This window comes from Necator americanus, chromosome IV (assembly GCF_031761385.1).
Source record: "Necator americanus strain Aroian chromosome IV, whole genome shotgun sequence".
Lineage (NCBI taxonomy): Eukaryota > Metazoa > Nematoda > Chromadorea > Rhabditida > Ancylostomatidae > Necator > Necator americanus.
This window is the reverse complement of record NC_087374.1, coordinates 3,716,501-3,733,365: the sequence shown is the minus strand read 5'-3', so window position 1 is coordinate 3,733,365 and position 16,865 is coordinate 3,716,501. Positions and strand designations below refer to the sequence as shown.

General features: G+C 36.1%; 3 protein-coding genes across 4 annotated transcripts; 2 read left to right on the top strand and 1 right to left on the bottom strand.

The window, feature by feature from the left end:
* Positions 1–10: 10 nt before the first annotated feature.
* RB195_000316 (uncharacterized protein) lies at positions 11–9,390 on the bottom strand (the record flags this gene model as incomplete). Of its 2 annotated transcripts, XM_064196579.1 has the most annotated exons (9): positions 11–118; positions 329–394; positions 453–546; positions 601–752; positions 1,384–1,448; positions 2,688–2,822; positions 3,590–3,704; positions 6,665–6,743; positions 9,317–9,390. In XM_064196579.1, the coding sequence occupies 9 exons, from the start codon at positions 9,388–9,390 to the stop codon at positions 11–13; spliced, it is 888 nt and encodes a 295-aa protein (XP_064052460.1). The 2 variants fall into 2 exon arrangements, with proteins under 2 accessions (XP_064052460.1, XP_064052462.1); XM_064196580.1 differs by lacking the exons at positions 3,590–3,704; positions 6,665–6,743; positions 9,317–9,390 and adding an exon at positions 2,970–2,973.
* On the top strand, positions 3,373–4,867 carry RB195_000317 (uncharacterized protein; the record flags this gene model as incomplete). Its single annotated transcript, XM_064196581.1, has 2 exons — positions 3,373–3,480; positions 4,076–4,867. 2 exons carry the CDS (start codon positions 3,373–3,375, stop codon positions 4,865–4,867), a joined length of 900 nt encoding a protein of 299 aa, XP_064052461.1.
* Positions 9,391–13,192: 3,802 nt separating the features above from the next.
* On the top strand, positions 13,193–16,831 carry RB195_000315 (uncharacterized protein; the record flags this gene model as incomplete). Its single annotated transcript, XM_064196578.1, has 4 exons — positions 13,193–13,338; positions 14,574–14,724; positions 16,382–16,582; positions 16,643–16,831. 4 exons carry the CDS (start codon positions 13,193–13,195, stop codon positions 16,829–16,831), a joined length of 687 nt encoding a protein of 228 aa, XP_064052459.1.
* Between the last annotated feature and the right edge of the window lie 34 nt (positions 16,832–16,865).

Below are 16,865 nucleotides of genomic sequence, written 5' to 3'. Positions count from 1 at the left end.
TTGTACCATGTTACACGTCTACTACATCTCCTGATTCCGGGATCTCGTCCATCTTCGACAGAGTCATCCGTCGTTGACCGCCTAAGGAAGCGGTTTCGAGTGACTTCGTCCTGTCCACCTGCAGAGGATATGTTTTGACGACAAGTAGCTCACATCTATAGGAACTACAAACGAAACGACATGAAGCTCGGCGCAGTTTCGTAAGCTATTGCGCTCAAAGCGGTGCGCGGGATGTAGCAGTTACGCTCCACCGCACCACTTCGAGCGCAGCCGCTTACGCAACTGCGGTAAGCTTCATATCGTTTTTATCGTTACCGACTGTACACACCTTTACGATGGGAATTGTAAACGAATGCCTCCTACTTTCGGGTCCAGCGGAATCCTCGTCGACGTTCTGCAATGAGGTCATTGGAATTGCTATTAGTTGCTGTTAACTTAGTTTAATTCCTCACATCGTACTCGCATGTAGAATTTTTGTGAGGACGTCGGCTCCGTTTCCCATTCGGTGCTGACTCAAAGAACATCGCATCCACAAACACAAATAACCTGAACTGTATCCTGGAAGAATAACATTGCGTAACGTACGACGTAAACGCTTACCACCAGCTTTGCACCCATACAGCAACGATACCAGTGATTGAAAGCACGATCGCTGATGGAAGTAGAAACCCTGTTCGCTGTCGAACTTCAGGTGAGAACGTTCGCTGCAGAATATTGTATGTGAAGTACATGAGCACTTCCAGTACAGTCCACTGTAACGCAAATAATTTTAAATTTTACATTTAACTCATTTTTCATTCAGCCCTTTTCACGGTTGTGATCTAAAGGAAGGCACTACACCGTCAAATAGCTATCAAATTGAATGTTGTGATGTTGTGTTCACTAACGGTAAACAGAATGCATTAAATACTAATGGTACTAATACATTATGTACTATACTATATACTATACTAAACTACTACAATACTTATCAGAAAAATAAAATGAAATAGAGACAATTCCTTAGACAGATTAGTGGAGAATCGCAAAGTCCAAAGAGAGCGTAAGCGGCAGCGCTCGAAGCGGCGCAGTAGTGCTAGCGGTTGAGATCGACGCGGGACCATCGCGAACCATGGTGATGAATGGTGCTTGCAAAGGCTACCCTCGATCCTAACCGCTACGCTCTACCGTACCTTTTTGAGCGCACCCGCTTACGTAACTGCAGCCAACTTCATATCATTCTGAACCGATTATGTATATCTGTTTAGGATTATTATAATGTTGTGAGACTGTTTCAACATTTCAGAATATCTGTTTAGCCGTTCAATTACGAGTAGAAAAAGGGCAAAGTGTAGAAAAAGTGGATTTGTAACAATAAATCTTTAAGAAGATGGTAAGGCATACCTGCCAAAGGACGTGGATTACATAAAGGTAGGGTTTTCGGTAGTGCCAAACGGTTAATGTGAAAACTGAAAAAGATGCCATAACTAAAAGAGAAGAAAAAAAGAAAAGAAAAAGACAACAGAAGCAGAAAGAGATTACTCCCCGCTCGTATGCTACCAACTGAATCATATACGGACGTCGTCGATAGGCACTGGCCAGTGTTCAATGATCTTTAGGATGATAATCGATAAGTGATGGCGCTGATGCTAATGAAGAGAAGATTTTGATAGGAATACGACCACAAAATAGTTATAACCAAGCTCAGACACACGAAAGAAGAGGAAATTATTCCAAGTAAATGAAATAAAGAAATGGAGGAAGAAAGGAAGAAAGAAAGAAAAAGAAAGAAAACTTCGAAGAGGTCATCGCCGTCATGATCTTATCGAATACTACCCCATCGAGCAGTGACGACGGGCCTGTACCTCTATGTCCTACGCATCCAAACTAACGACATAACACTTGATGCCGCCCCTATTTCTCGAAGTAAATAATCAAATCAGTCGGGGCCCTAAGGCCTAAGCCTTAGTCTTAGAAGATCCATGATATATAAACTCAAGTTACTAAGAGAAAAAAATAAGTTAGAGCTTCTGGAAATCACGGCGCCACTGAGTGTCCCCCCTCTCCCAACTACATTTTTCCCGACGACCTTTTTTTTTTTGCAGTTTTTTGCCATTTTAATTCAAACGACTGAAATTGTTGTGCTAGTTATTTTCTCTTATCTTGTTGTTTAAAAATGTGGTTGATAAGCTTTTGAATCGTTTGTTCAAATCGACACTGGTTAAACAAACAATAACAGATCGATCCGCTTTACTTTTTGGGCGTGGCGTTGGTTATACTTCCGTCGTGAACTTTTTCCTTTCAAATTCCTTTTTTAAAATTTATCTTTGATCATATTCAAAGCTATTGCTGCTACTTTTCCGGCTGCTGAGGTAAATTCGTGGGAAAAATTGCTCGGAGCTGTAAGTATTAACGTTCCATTGCAACGTTTCAGCGGAAAATCAAGCGATCGAGAGTTTTGTAATCTGTTTGCTCAGAAAATTACGCAATCCTTCCGTCTTTCTGCCGTCCGTAGCGTGTTCGGAGAATTTTCGTTGTTGCGTTTCTTACGGAAAGTGGAACTTTCTTACGTTGTTCTTACGGAACTCAATGGCGCCCTTATTTCTCGAAGTAAATAATGAAATCAGTCGGGGCCCTAAGGCCTAAGCATGAGTGCCCCTCCCCAACGGCACTTCACCCAAAGACCGATGATCCGCAAAAGAACTCACTGATAACTGGAAGCGATATTGCTAGAAATACAGCGAACGCCACGGCGATCGTCCTTCCTTCTCCCTCAATTTCTTTTGTATAGAACAGTCGACCATTGGTTAAGTACAAATCAACGGCGATAAGACTGGACAATCCTGGAATAATTTTAAAGTAGGGTCAAAAAGAAACATAGTAGAGTCAAAACGACATGAAGCATCAAGCAGTTGCGTAAGCGGTTACGCTCGAAACGGTGCGGTGGAGCGCAGCGGTTAGGATCGATCGAGGACTCTTGCTAGCATCACCCATCGCTGCAGCTCGCGATGGTCCCGCCTCGATCGCAACCGCAACGCTCCACCGCGCCGCTTCGAGCGGGACGGCTGACGTAACTACACCTAGTTTTTTTTTTGTCGTTTTGACCCAGCTATGAGAATATTCGAAGTGACTTCTACAAGTTCATCTTTTCTATTGTAATTTCCTCATACTCTTAATTTCAAACATTTTCGGAAGATTTCCTACTTAACCTTTGCAACATATTCCTTCAAGTTGCTCGTAATATGGTCAAATTAGGAGACATTATAGTCGGGTCGAAACGACATGAAGCACAGACATTTGCGCAAGCGGCTGCGCTCGAAGCGGAGCGGTGGAGCGTAGCGGTTGGGATCGTGTAGGGATCCTCGCTGCCGCCGACCACCTCTGCAGTTCGCCATGGTCCCACCCTACCCAACCGCTGTCTCCACCGCACCGCTTCCGAGCGCGGCCGCTTACGCAACGGTCCCTGCTTCATGTGGTTTTGACCCAACTATAGTGTACTCGGTCAGTTACAACCTGAACGGGGTTAAGGATTCCCATCCAGCGCAATCAATAGTTGTTAAAAATTGAGGGGAATTTGAATGAACAAAGCAACGGATTTTTTTTTCCTGACCTATCACGACGAGTTCAGCGACACAGATAAGCGGCACAGCGTCGCGCAACGTTACGCAGCCGACACAGCAGCGGTGTCGCGAACATGGCGCGACCATAAACACATTCATTGCTGCCTGAAATAATCTTGAATTTTCGAAACATTTAAAAGTTTCCATATGAAAGCATGTAAGGAAATTGACGATTTTGGGATCTCCAAGCGCTAATTCTCGGCTCTAATTCAGAAAAAAAGAGGTGTGAAACAGAATTCAAATTCTTCTTATGATCTGATGGAATTTTACATTCGTTATTGAAGGGATTCTCTGACGACTACTACACCACCATCGTTAGGTTGTCGCATAGGATATTTGACGTTAACCCCTCTTGCGCTTATCTTTGCGCTCCCGCTGGCTGAACAAGAAAACATAAATCCGATATAAGATTCCTTAGTCTCTATCATAAACTTAATACTATGCATTTCTGAAGAATTTGAAGTAGTAATATTCAGTCACTCGTAAATTCCATTATATATATATATTTTATATTATCTATATTATTATTATTATTATTATTATTATTATTATTATTATTATTATTATTATTATTATTATTATTATTATTATTATTATTCTTATTATTATTATTATTATTATTATTATTATTATTATTATTATTATTATTATTATTATTATTATTATTATTATTATTATTATTATTATTATTATTATTATTATTATTATTATTATTATTATTATTATTATTATTATTATTATTATTATTATTATTATTATTATTATTATTATTATTATTATTATTATTATTATTATTATTATTATTATTATTATTATTATTATTATTATTATTATTATTATTATTATTATTATTATTATTATTATTATTATTATTATTATTATTATTATTATTATTATTATTATTATTATTATTATTATTATTATTATTATTATTATTATTATTATTATTATTATTATTATTATTATTATTATTATTATTATTATTATTATTATTATTATTATTATTATTATTATTATTATTATTATTATTATTATTATTATTATTATTATTATTATTATTATTATTATTATTATTATTATTATTATTATTATTATTATTATTATTATTATTATTATTATTATTATTATTATTATTATTATTATTATTATTATTATTATTATTATTATTATTATTATTATTATTATTATTATTATTATTATTATTATTATTATTATTTATTTACATTATATATTATTTATACATCATACTATATTTTTTGCTCTCGTAAATAGCTTGAAAACTATTTATGTTTTCTTGTTATGCCAACGAGGTTTAGGTGAAACTTTTTTATTGGCCTGACGTCTCGACAACTCGTCTTTTTCACGTTGTTTTCAAACCTTTCAAACCTTTCAAACCTCGTTGGCATAACAAGAAAACATAAATACACTATCAAATGCCGAGGTTTCAAGAAGAGAGGACTTGGAGCTTGAAAACTGTCTCCACTAACTGTAATAAGATGACAAAAAAGTGAAAAAGAGCAGTGGGAGAACTTTTAGCGCTTTTAGAAGCATTTCAAATTCAGCAAATGTACTCAAAAAAAGACAACGAAAAAGGGATCCTACTCTTGAAACTTTTAAAAAAGAGAGAAAGAATCTAAAAGAGACAGAAAAGGAATAACTCAGGACGTCAAAATCGTCATCATCGGTGGATGAAAAAACTCAACAAAAACTCAAAATTCGTCGAATTCGGAATGCATTCTATGGCAAGATAATAAATGACGCAACTGGACCCTCGGAACAGATTTGGAATCCATTAGACAAATTGTATTGTCCGTGGATGTAATTATGTTTGACCCAAAATAAATAATGATTGATTTTGATCAATTTTTATTGCCGAGAGAAATAAAAATCAGCTACGATGCTTTTCTTTTTAGGAACTGTCCTCGTATCCCTTTAAGGTTTAAACTTCTTGTCGCCCATTTACTGGCTAACGCTAAATAAACGTGCGTCCTCGGGGTTAAACACGTCGTTTTTCTTTTGTGAATAAATTTTTAAACTTTAAAAGAACAATAGGGAACAGCGGGGCAAAAATAGGCACTAATGTATGGACTGGGAAAGTAAAAAAAATATAAATAAATCGAGCATAAACATAAATAAAAGTAGAGATTTCCTTCAGATGGCTCCAATTCTGAAGCAACCACGCTAAAGCGTGATATCTCACCGAAATAATATTTTTTAGTAATAAAATAATAATAATTTGAAATAAACGATATTCAATAATTTAAAATAATAAATTTCAAGCAAAATTGAACTGATCGATTCATTGAGAAATACATTGCACTATTAAAAATAATCGAAAAAAGTGTACCTTGCTAAGATTTTGGAATGAGAGACGAAGCGAGTCCCAAGCGCTGCTCGCAATGGATAATCGTGACGGGGATCGTGGCAGAGGTAGAAGCTGTAATTAGCGTTGCTCTCCATCCTTGACTACAGGGAAATTATAGGGACAAAAAAAAAGAGGATTAGAAAAATGATAAATTATGCGCTTTTTTTTTTGGTGAACAAGCACTTTTCCATGTAAAAATTCTGTTTTAAGAAAAAATATGACTGAAGACGGAAGAATGAAATTTTATTCCAAACGAAATGTCATAAATTGGTAAATTACTAAAGTAGTGTACTTTGTGAATTGATACTTGATAAATTTCCATCTTTAAGCGATGTCAAAGATTTCCTCGCCCTAAAAATTCTCAAGAATGTCGATTTCCTTCATGTGATCGGATGGAAGATAAGATGGAAGTTTATGAAGCAGATATTAGTGGCTTGTCAAATGTTTAGGCCAGTTTTTCCTCTATTTCTTGAGATTAGGATGAATAGAAGATTTCTAACCTTGAAATATTGTTTTCTTAGTCTTTTACGGACATTTCCAGCACTCTGGTAGAGTTTCGATGTCCTTTTTTTTTAAATTCTCCCCTCAAATTTCTATATTTACAAATTTCCACTTGATACTTGGTAAATTCTTATTATTTATTATTTTTTTATTTTCGGAATCCTACAGTTTGTTTCAAAAAATATCCTGGGAAACTCACATAGCTATCCGTATGAGCCGCAGCGCATACGTCACCGTTGCCAGCACCGGGTGCAAATCGCAAAGAAACGGACGACGACCTGAAACAGCTCTAAGAATTGCAGTTCTTATCGAAAAAATTGATCAGTGCATCAGGGATTCATCGTCAACGTAGCGAATTCAAATAAGGAAAAGGGCAACGATTTTTGACTTGAAAGAAAATTGAATTTTAATAGGATTTGAAGGAAAATTACACTGTTCCCTAAGGCTAAGCACTTTATCCGAGATTAAGGAGATCCGTTCAAGACTTTTAGGGGATCTGTAATTGTAAATATGGTTAGTAATGGTTTAAAAACATCTAATTGGACCAGTATTATCATAATATTTATATTATTCCATATTATTTACTATTTATGTTTTATTTGTATTATTTTTAATATTTATAATAAGTAGTAAATAAGGCAACTTATCCACTGTCAATTTTTTTTGGATTCATCAATACTAAGTTTTACTACATTAAGTAGATACATAAAAAATGCGTTTTTCTTTAAATTTTAAAATACGTGCACATTATTTATTATTCGAAAAAATAGTTTAGCGTTATTTAAAATTAAAGTTAAGTCATTTGAAAGAGCGTTTTCTCTCTCTAAAAGGTGGTGTGTTTGATTTTTTCAAAATGCTGATTTAATATTTGCTAATTTTCAGAACAGTATTATAAAATTCCTAGTTGGTGATAAGGGCAAGGCCTTTGCAGGGTCGCCTAACGTTTTCCTTACGAGTTCCTTACAAATAGTTCTTATTATCCTTATGATCCACGAATCTGTCAGATTAAAGGCATCACTCCACGAATCTGAGGTGGCACGGATTTCAGCTGGAGTATTCGTATACGGGATCGTAGATTATGGAGAGGTGGGTGATTCCATCCATTTCCTCCCAATTCCCGTAAAAAACGGCTCGGAAGATACGGATTCGTGCGTTCCGGCGCGCTATTTTCTATAGCGAGTTCGATTGGAGCGCGCCAACCGTGTGCACGCGCCGCATGTTCGGGGCCGTTTTTTTACGGGAGTTAGGAAGAAATGGACGGAATCACCCCTCCCCGTAATCTACGATCCCATATACGAATACTCCCCCGGAAATCCGTAACACTTCAGATTCGTGTGGTGATGCTTTTAAAACGACAGACATTTTGGTAATGCTACCCATTGCGTCAGTCCCATCCCACATCCATCAAGGATCAGACGACCATCACAAAAAAAAATCCTAAGGGCACGTTATTTGCGAGGATTTGCTGAGCGACATGTTGCAGACAGGCACAGATATATGAAGCAATAAAGAAGGTTGACGTCATCACTGCTACTCCTCTTCTGAAAATTCTGAAATTTACCTGCTTATTAGTTTTTACCGGAAAACAGCTCACTTATCGGCTCTAAACAGCTGCTATCAGATCAGCCGTGACTCCTTTCCAAGAAAAAAGAATAAATGATTATTTTGGCAGCATCCACTGTTCTGTAAGCTACCAGCATTTTCGCGTCACTTAGTTATTTCTCTGTTTTACGTCAACTTTCCCCCACTGGAATTTTCGCAGAATTACCGCCGGACTGGATTTAAAAAAAATGAGATAGAGATATCTGTAAAGATAGAAGATAAAAAGGTACAGAATTAAGGTAAAAAAAATAAAAGATAAACATAAATCATGTAAAAATTACAATATTATGGATATAAATATATAGTGACTATAAAAATAAGGAAAAATGAAATGAAATTAGAAAAAATATTAATTAAAATGCTAAACAAAGGATATAAGTAACACTAGTAATGAATATACTAAAACCAATAATACTAATAATACTAATAAAAAACAAACCACAAAACAAAACAAACTTTGTTTAATATCATTATTACTATTAATAAAATAAATACTACTAAATACTAATATTTATAATAAACATAAATAATGTACATGGATCGCAGAACGTGGAGAAAACGGACCGAAGACGGTGCTAAAAGCATTCCTACAAATAGAGAGACGGAGATTAACACGAGCTTAGCATTCTTGGATAAATCTTGCTCGGATATCAGCACCTATGACTTGATTTGATTGCATAATAACGTAGTGTTTCGATTCCTACCTATCCTTAAAAATCCTTAAGAGAATAAGGAATACCCTTAAGAGAGCGTAATACCTGGTTTTCTCTAACCTTTCCATTAAAAAAAAACAACAAAACGGGATTTTTTTTATGGGGTTTATGCTGTGACGACAAAAAAAGAACAAGCAGTTTCAATGATACCTTTTTATTTTCTTGTTCTTTTTTTTCTGGATTTTTGTAGAGTAGTCCATAGATGAGTAAAGAACGAAGATCGTCTCAGTTACAAAGAAGTTCTGGTAACAATTTGTGATTAGGAGCAGGGGATCGGAACGGACTGATATCCACAAGAATTTAAAGACAGCACATCACAGAACTTCACCTAGTTAGAAAAATAGTTTAGAGAATAAAAAATATAGAAAATATAAAATGGCTAAAAAAAAGACAAAAAAAAAGCACAAATTAAATAAACGACAGCATCAGGTAAAAAGAACAGACCATAGGGTGTTAGGATTTCGTGTGAGGATAACCCTTAGGATTTCTTATGATGGTCGTCTGATTCTTGATGAATGTGAGATGGGTAGCATTACCAAAATGTCTGTCGTCTTAAAGGCATCACCTCACGAATTTGAGGTAGTACGGATTTCAGGTAGAGTATTCGCATAGGGGATCGTAGATTATGAAGAGAAGGGTGATTCCGTCCATTTCTTCCTAATTGCCGTAAAAAACGGCCCAGAAGTTGCGGCGCGTGAACACGGCTGGCGCGCCCCAATCGAACTCGTTGTAGAAATAGCGCGCCGGAACGCCCGAAGCCGTATCTTCCGAGCCGTTTTTTTACGGGAATTAGGAAGAAATGGACGGAAACACCCTTCTCTCCATAATCTACCATCCCGTATATGAATACCATTTGATTCCGTCCATTTCTTCTTAATTGCCGCAGAGATTCGGCAAAGATTTTACACGAAAATAAAGCTGATCTTGGAAAAATTCCCCGTCCTTTATTAATTTCTGACCAATAATTTGAAAATTTTCAAGTCTAGCTTGGCTATGACGAGAGAAAAACTGGCTAAAGCTAAATAAGTGTAAACTTTTCATGGATTGTGATATCGAAAAAATTAAAATTGAAAATTAGCGAATTTTGTGCGGATAAAACTGCGTCAAGCAGTATTACTAACCATCACTTAAATCAAATCTTGCGCCTAATCCCAGAGGACCCAAGAGGACAATGTGATCGTTTTTCCAGGAATAAACTATCAAATAAGCGGTAAATGGATGATTCCAGGCAAACGATGTCAAAAATACACTAAAAAAATACAGTACTAAGCAGTTTCTTTTGTAAATTGCTGCTTGATAGAATTGTGTAGGATTAAGATGACGGGATTGACGTGGTTTCTCAAGGAGAATAAACGAGAAACATTGACGGCCAGATAATGAGCACACGATTGAGGAGAAATGATTAGAAAAACAATGAATCCACAGATTTTAATGGGAAAAAGTATTCAGAGTGTGATATTCGAAGTACAAGCAAGCAGTATTCTACGAAAACACAAAATTCGTAAAAATTTTCGGTGTTGGTTTTTTTTCCATTCCCAGATAAGGTTCTTTTGGACGTAGCTTAAAGAAAATTAATTAGACTTTCATAAAATCAGTGAATTAACTACTGGAAAGAATCACAGGTACGAGTTCACCCAACAACGCAACTCTTTACGCCCGTAGTACTGACTAGACGAAACGGAGTAAAGTGGTTCTCAGGCAGAATACAAAAACTCCCTCTACAATTTGGAATTGATAAAATTTCAATTAATTAATAAAATATTATACTAAATTATATAAACAAATTAACTAGACACTAATAAAATCAGTGAATCAATTACAACAAGAACCAACGTTCTCAATTTACCCAACAACGCAACCCTTTACGCCCGTAGTACTGACTAGACGAAACGGACGTAAAGTGGTTTTCAGGGAGAATTTCCTGGCAGAGCGAATCCTTACATATAAAGGGATCCATTTCATGCGTTTGAATTGCTACATACCACTCGTCCATGCGTAATCAGTTGCATCGTCGGGTAAATTGAGCGCTCTGATTCCTGAACTACTGTGGAAGCTTTTTTTTGCTTAATAGCTTCGAACTATATTTAATTATACCTTCAAACTACAACTATTTCAAGCTAAATTACATATGGAACTTCACTTAACAATGGAAAGATGCAGAAGAACGGAAATTTACCTGTCCATTGACCAGCGAAAATTTTCCTGGATATTGATAGGCGGTGACCTAGTGCACTGAAGGCATAGCCCACTCAGAGAAAGAAATGGTGCGGAAGTTTTTACAGAATCACCGAGAAAAGCAGCAAGTAGACAGAAAGGACTTACTTACATATGCATAAGAAAAAGGCTCTGCCTCATAAGGGAAAGCCCTCTATCCTTCGGCGAATTTTACCAGATTCTATGAGATGACAAACATTTTAAGCGACTGCTGTCTTTACGGAAATGAAAGAAAGGATTCGAAGTTCACTCCCACGTCATCGATCGGAGATCATGCTCCCGCATATGCCAAGAAAAGTAAAATTATGTGGGCGCCGGACGCATGGTGTGCTCTAACGACAATCGTTGGACCAGAACCGTAGGCGACACTGGATACCACACGACATCAAACGCACCGCAGGAGGACCACCGACGACCCGATGGTCAGACCTCTTTACGAAGTCCTTTGAGGAAAAATACGATGCTCTTCAAGTCCCTGGATAGAAGAGATGCCTCTGAGCAACTCATTTCGAGCTGTCCGGACAAATGGAGGTGATTCTGACGTCCACCAGCTCGAGCAAATCGACGAACAACGGGACCACAGGTGATACAAATGACACAGCCTCAGGCAAATATAAGCAGCAGTAGTGAAAGCTCAATATTCATTCGGGATTTTATATATTACAAATAAATATATTTTTCAGTTTTTTTAAAACTAATTTTTATTCTTATTTTTTATTATTTTTTATTTTTATTTTAAATATGTTTTTAATTTCTTTTATTGGGCGTCTGATCGGATAAATCATTCACAATTCTGAAAAAGACTTATTTGCTGACCGAAACCTCAACCAAGAATAGAGGATTATATTCTTTATATATAATATATTTTTTTATAAATATATATTATATTATGGTAAGCTTATGTCCGTCTTAAATCCAGAAGAAAAATACAAAATTAGAATAATTAATTGCTGTGAAAAATTTAGGCGAAATTCTAGTGTGCTTTGTTCAATCTTATTTTTGTTCTATAGCACACGTGTAAGTGTTTCAAATAAATAAATAAATAAATAAAAATCATAGCAGCACTTGCCATAGAATTGAAACGAGACAATTACGACCGAAAGAACCTTTTTATGAGCTTTTTTTCAATTTAGGAACAGTGTTTTACTTGCTTGGAATGCTCTTTGCTCTTATTTTAATAGCGCTGAGCTCAGGACCATCGAACACCTCACTGCTCGCCCTCATTATTGGCAATTAATTGTACAAGGCGAAATTTAATAGGACTAGTCAGAGTAGCTTAGGACTCGTCCTTTGTTAATTTTGAGGGACTTGGAGTTACTTTGACCAAGACCAGAAATATTTATAAATATTTTATTTTACATTATAATGATTTTTCTTCTGCAATAAATAGTATATTTTAAGTTGCAACATAAGTAAATTAATTAATTAATTAAGAAAAAGTAAAAAAATTCCAACAATAAAAATGGAAAACAGGAGAATATGGCTGCAGAATGAGAAAGAGAATGAAAAGGAAATGAATTATGTCGCAGTCAGGTTTGAAAAAAGTTCCGGAAATTTTTTTTGCTGGTGCTTACTGCCATAACTAAGGTAATCGAGTAGGGTTAGTCACATTCACAGCTTTTAATATTTATCCTTTTTGAAAGAACTTGAGGTGAACTTGACCAGGAACATTATTATCATTTCCTACAAAACTTTGTAGAGTTTCTGGTGGATTCAAAGGAAAAAAGTCTGCCAAAAGTGTAACAACAGAAACAACAACAAAAACAAACAAATTAATTGTCAAAAATGTAGATTATAAGGATCTTTATTATCTAATTTACTTCATACATCTCCATACGATATATGGAATAAATGTACGAAGTAAATTAATCATTTGAAAAAAAAAACGAGAGTAAGTCCAAACAATAAAAAATTACCAGGAAATACCAATAGAGGTAGAGAATTAAAAAAGGATACAATACAATAATAATTAAATCATTAATTTTTTTCTGTGACTAGCTTGTTGAAAAACTTCTAGAAATTCTTTTTTTTTGCGCTGTTTGCGGCCTTAACGTAATAGTTCCAATGCTTTGAAAGAAGGCGGATTTTTCCTCATTGCGAATTTTTTCGGATTGATGCCTCAGCAAAAGCCGGCGAGATCGAAGATATGAAAGTTCTATGCCTGATATCCAAGACGGGGAAAGTTCCAGGCGGTGTATATGGATGGAACGGAGCGGACGTATGGATTAATTCTGAAAACATACCTCGAGGAGGAGAAAAATGCGGATAATCTCGTCAAGCAGCAACAACAACTACCCGATTATATCACGCAAGGAAGTAATCCTAACTCCTATCGGATTGTAATGTAAGCTCGTGGAGTTTTTTCTTTAAAATTCATCGATTTCAATTAAATAAAAAAATTTATTGGATATTACAAGAAATATAGCTGCATATTAATGAATTGTTTGTCCTCCCGTCGAGCTTATTAATGAAGTTTTTCCTAGAAAAAAGAAGCATCCACATCAAAATTTTCTTTTCTTTTCTATTTGGAAAATTATTTCCAAACAGTAGATTCGTCTCCGATCCATTTCCGTTCATGATACAATTGTTTTGAGCTGCCTCAGCAGTCTTCTGCCTTCATAAAAACGATTATAAAAATAGTAATAAATTTTAAAAAGCGAAAAAACGATTTCTGATAAAAAGAGTATCTTCGCCGTCCGAAAATCCCATTCTAAGCTGGGTAATCTTATTCAATATAGAAAAATGTAATGTAATATTGTAGAGCAGAAAAAGTTCCTTAAAATTTTGCGTAGGTTCCCTTAAAATATTAGGCAAATTGTCTACGAATCAAAAATAAAAATAAAATAAAAACAAAAAATTTTACGAAGTAATGTTAAAAAATAAATCCCATTTTACGTATTCTATTTTATTTCCAAGAACAACTTCTGTGGATTAAATGTGATCATGCCTTTATTGAACAAAGTAGGAACCTTACAGAAACTTTTTCCTACTAATTACAATATTGGTCTAGAAATGAATAAAAATTTTATCAGCATAGAAAACTAAAAACATACTCTTGTAGAAAAAAAATCCTCTCTCAAATAACACGTTAAATAACGCTGTATTCTTTATTTTCGAGGATTTTTGTGCACGAGTTTAGAATTTCAGAATAGCTGCCATTTTTTTTTAGTATCAGCTTAGTATAAACTCATACTCTTGTCAACGAGGTGACGGAGTAAGATGATGTTGAATAAAAGCACCGGGCGGGGCTCGGTTATTTCCGTACGGGACGCCGCTGTTCGCATGTTGCAAAGTGTTTTCTCCCACATTTCTCATTTTATTGCAGTGAAAAAATTTCCATGACCCCTCATTGATGCACTTGGAAGCAAAGAAAATGATTTCGGATTGTTTTCATTCCGAAAAAAAAAGAAAGAGCGAGGCTGAGTGGGAGAATCCATTAGCAGCCTTAGCGCTGCGAATGTGTTCGAATCATAAATCATTCTGCAAATGCAAGGATAATGAGGAATGCCGGGATTTTTTTTTTGGTTTGTTGAGATTCGAGAGTTGAAAGGCGAAGGAATTCGATCGTTTTGCTTTAAGAGAGCTTGAGAATCGCTCCACAAGGACGACGAAGGACAGATTTTGCCGCCGGCGAAGAATCGAAGAAGACCACGACGGAAAAGTGGCGACGAGCGCCGCCGAACCGGCCGTGATGCTCTATTCCGACATGACAGCCAGACATATTGACACGGTGACAAATGAATGAGATCCGGATGCTCCCGTCATCCATGGCTCCATGTAAAAAGAAAAAGAAAAGTTATATGGACTGCATACGGATAAAAATAAGCTTTATGATTTATGATTTATTATTGGAGCTAGGAAAACGAGGAGTAGGACGAGGATCGGGAGGTAATCGAGTCCCAAGAAAATCCCTTCAGTAATTTTTTAATCTGTTCTCTGTATTACCTCTTTTAGCCTTCTTTTAGAAAGAAAAATTCCTAAAAAGAAAGAAATTATCTTTAAGAAAATTAGTGATTACTTTGTAAATTCCTTTCAAAAGAAATATATATATATCCCTTTTTTGATGTATTTTTCTACGATTTGTTTTGATTTCATTTTATTTTCTTTTTTTTTTCAAATGTATTTTTTTTTTGCAAATTTCTGTTGCAAAAATTGCACCTCATTATGAATAAAATTGTTTTAAACTTTGAAATTAATACTAAATTAGTCTAAATCAATATTTACATAGATCATTTTTATTTTAATTGTTTACAAACACATTATTTCACCTTATTACAAATCGCTAATCATTTTAGAGGGTGCAATTAAAATTCTCTTTAATATTTTGGAATATTTACGCCGCTTATTATTCTGTTATTGAAGACTTTTTAGAAGGTTCAAGTTTTATAAGTTCGGTTTGGAATCTAAACACCTTGTCGCTCCTATCTGTTTAAAATTTTCACTTATTTCACTCATTTCTTTTCACTCATTTCTTTCTACTCATTATTCAATCCGATGACGTGAAACGAAACGAAAAAAAAACATCTGCATTCGTTCTTTATACCGCAGCATTAAGCTAATATAACATAGGACCCAAGCAAAAAAATGACAGATAGGAATCGATTCCAGCAATATTTCAGCGAATTGTGAGAAACAATTTTCCTAGCAATTATTTCTTGACAACCATATTTGTTCCGATTGATTACGATTAATTTTATAGCAAATGTTTGTCTTGTGAACAAATGTTTTGCTTTCGGCATAAATGGCTTTGTATGTGTCATTTTTCTGGATTAAACATCGGAGTCGGTGGAACGGTGGCTGCTTTTTGTGTGCGAATTTTCCATTGGGTTCATGAGTGCCGAGTGTTGAGCAATGAACGGAGAACGCTCCTCAGGGCGGTTGTTGTTCAAGGTTAGCCGGCTACTTTTTTTTACAAGCACACCCTCTACAATTCCATAGTTTTTCAAGAGCAGCGCATGAAACTGGTGGAAAACCTAGAATTTGTAGTGTAGATTATAAGTGTGGAGGCGACTCCGCTCAAATTCCCCCAGTCGTCCTGAAAAAACGGCGTGGGAACGGCATTTGTTCCTACGAGACGCATTAGAACGCGCACCCTTGTACGAGCTCCGGTCCTCTCAAGAATCTATTTATTAGTTTTACGTGAATAGGCTCCTAAGAAGACCTTATTGATCTTCGACCGCTCGCACATGGATGCGGCGCGTGAACAAGAGCGGAGTGTTTTTGCATACCTCGTAGGAACAAACGCCGTTTCCCATGCCGTTTTTTAGGATGATTGGGAGAAATTGGACGGTTTCGCGCTCATATTGGTAATCCTCACCGTCGAAATCTATGTTTTCCATCAGCTTTCCACCCTAGATCCTTTCGTAATATGCTGTCTTCAATCTCAGATTGATAATCATCCGTCAATGCAATGTGCCATGTTCACCATGAGTGTCTATCACAGTGTTCCATCTTTCTATGTATGTCACAACTGCTTGGATCCAGAAGCTGTGGGGCTGAGACTCAAAGAGCAACGTAACAGCGGATTTGAGGCCAGTGAAAGAAGTGAACAGCTTTTACTCCGAGGTGTGCTTGAAAGCCAGAAACAAGTGAGTGATCTGTAGTCCTATGGGGCGAGGTCGGAATAAGGTGGATGAGGGACAACCCAGGGCCTCAAGTTGGCCGCCGGTGATCGAAGCGACTTGCGCGCGGCCGCATGTCGTGCATCTTATTCCAGTTACCGCATCAAATGGTTGTACATCCAGCTGGTGTTCGAACTGCAGCACTTCTTTGTTGATTCATGTCATCAGGAAGACGAACGAACTTTCCTGGTATTCTATCGGCGCGAAGCGCTTTGATAAGACGGTGAGGAGAGTCGAAAGCGGCTTCAAA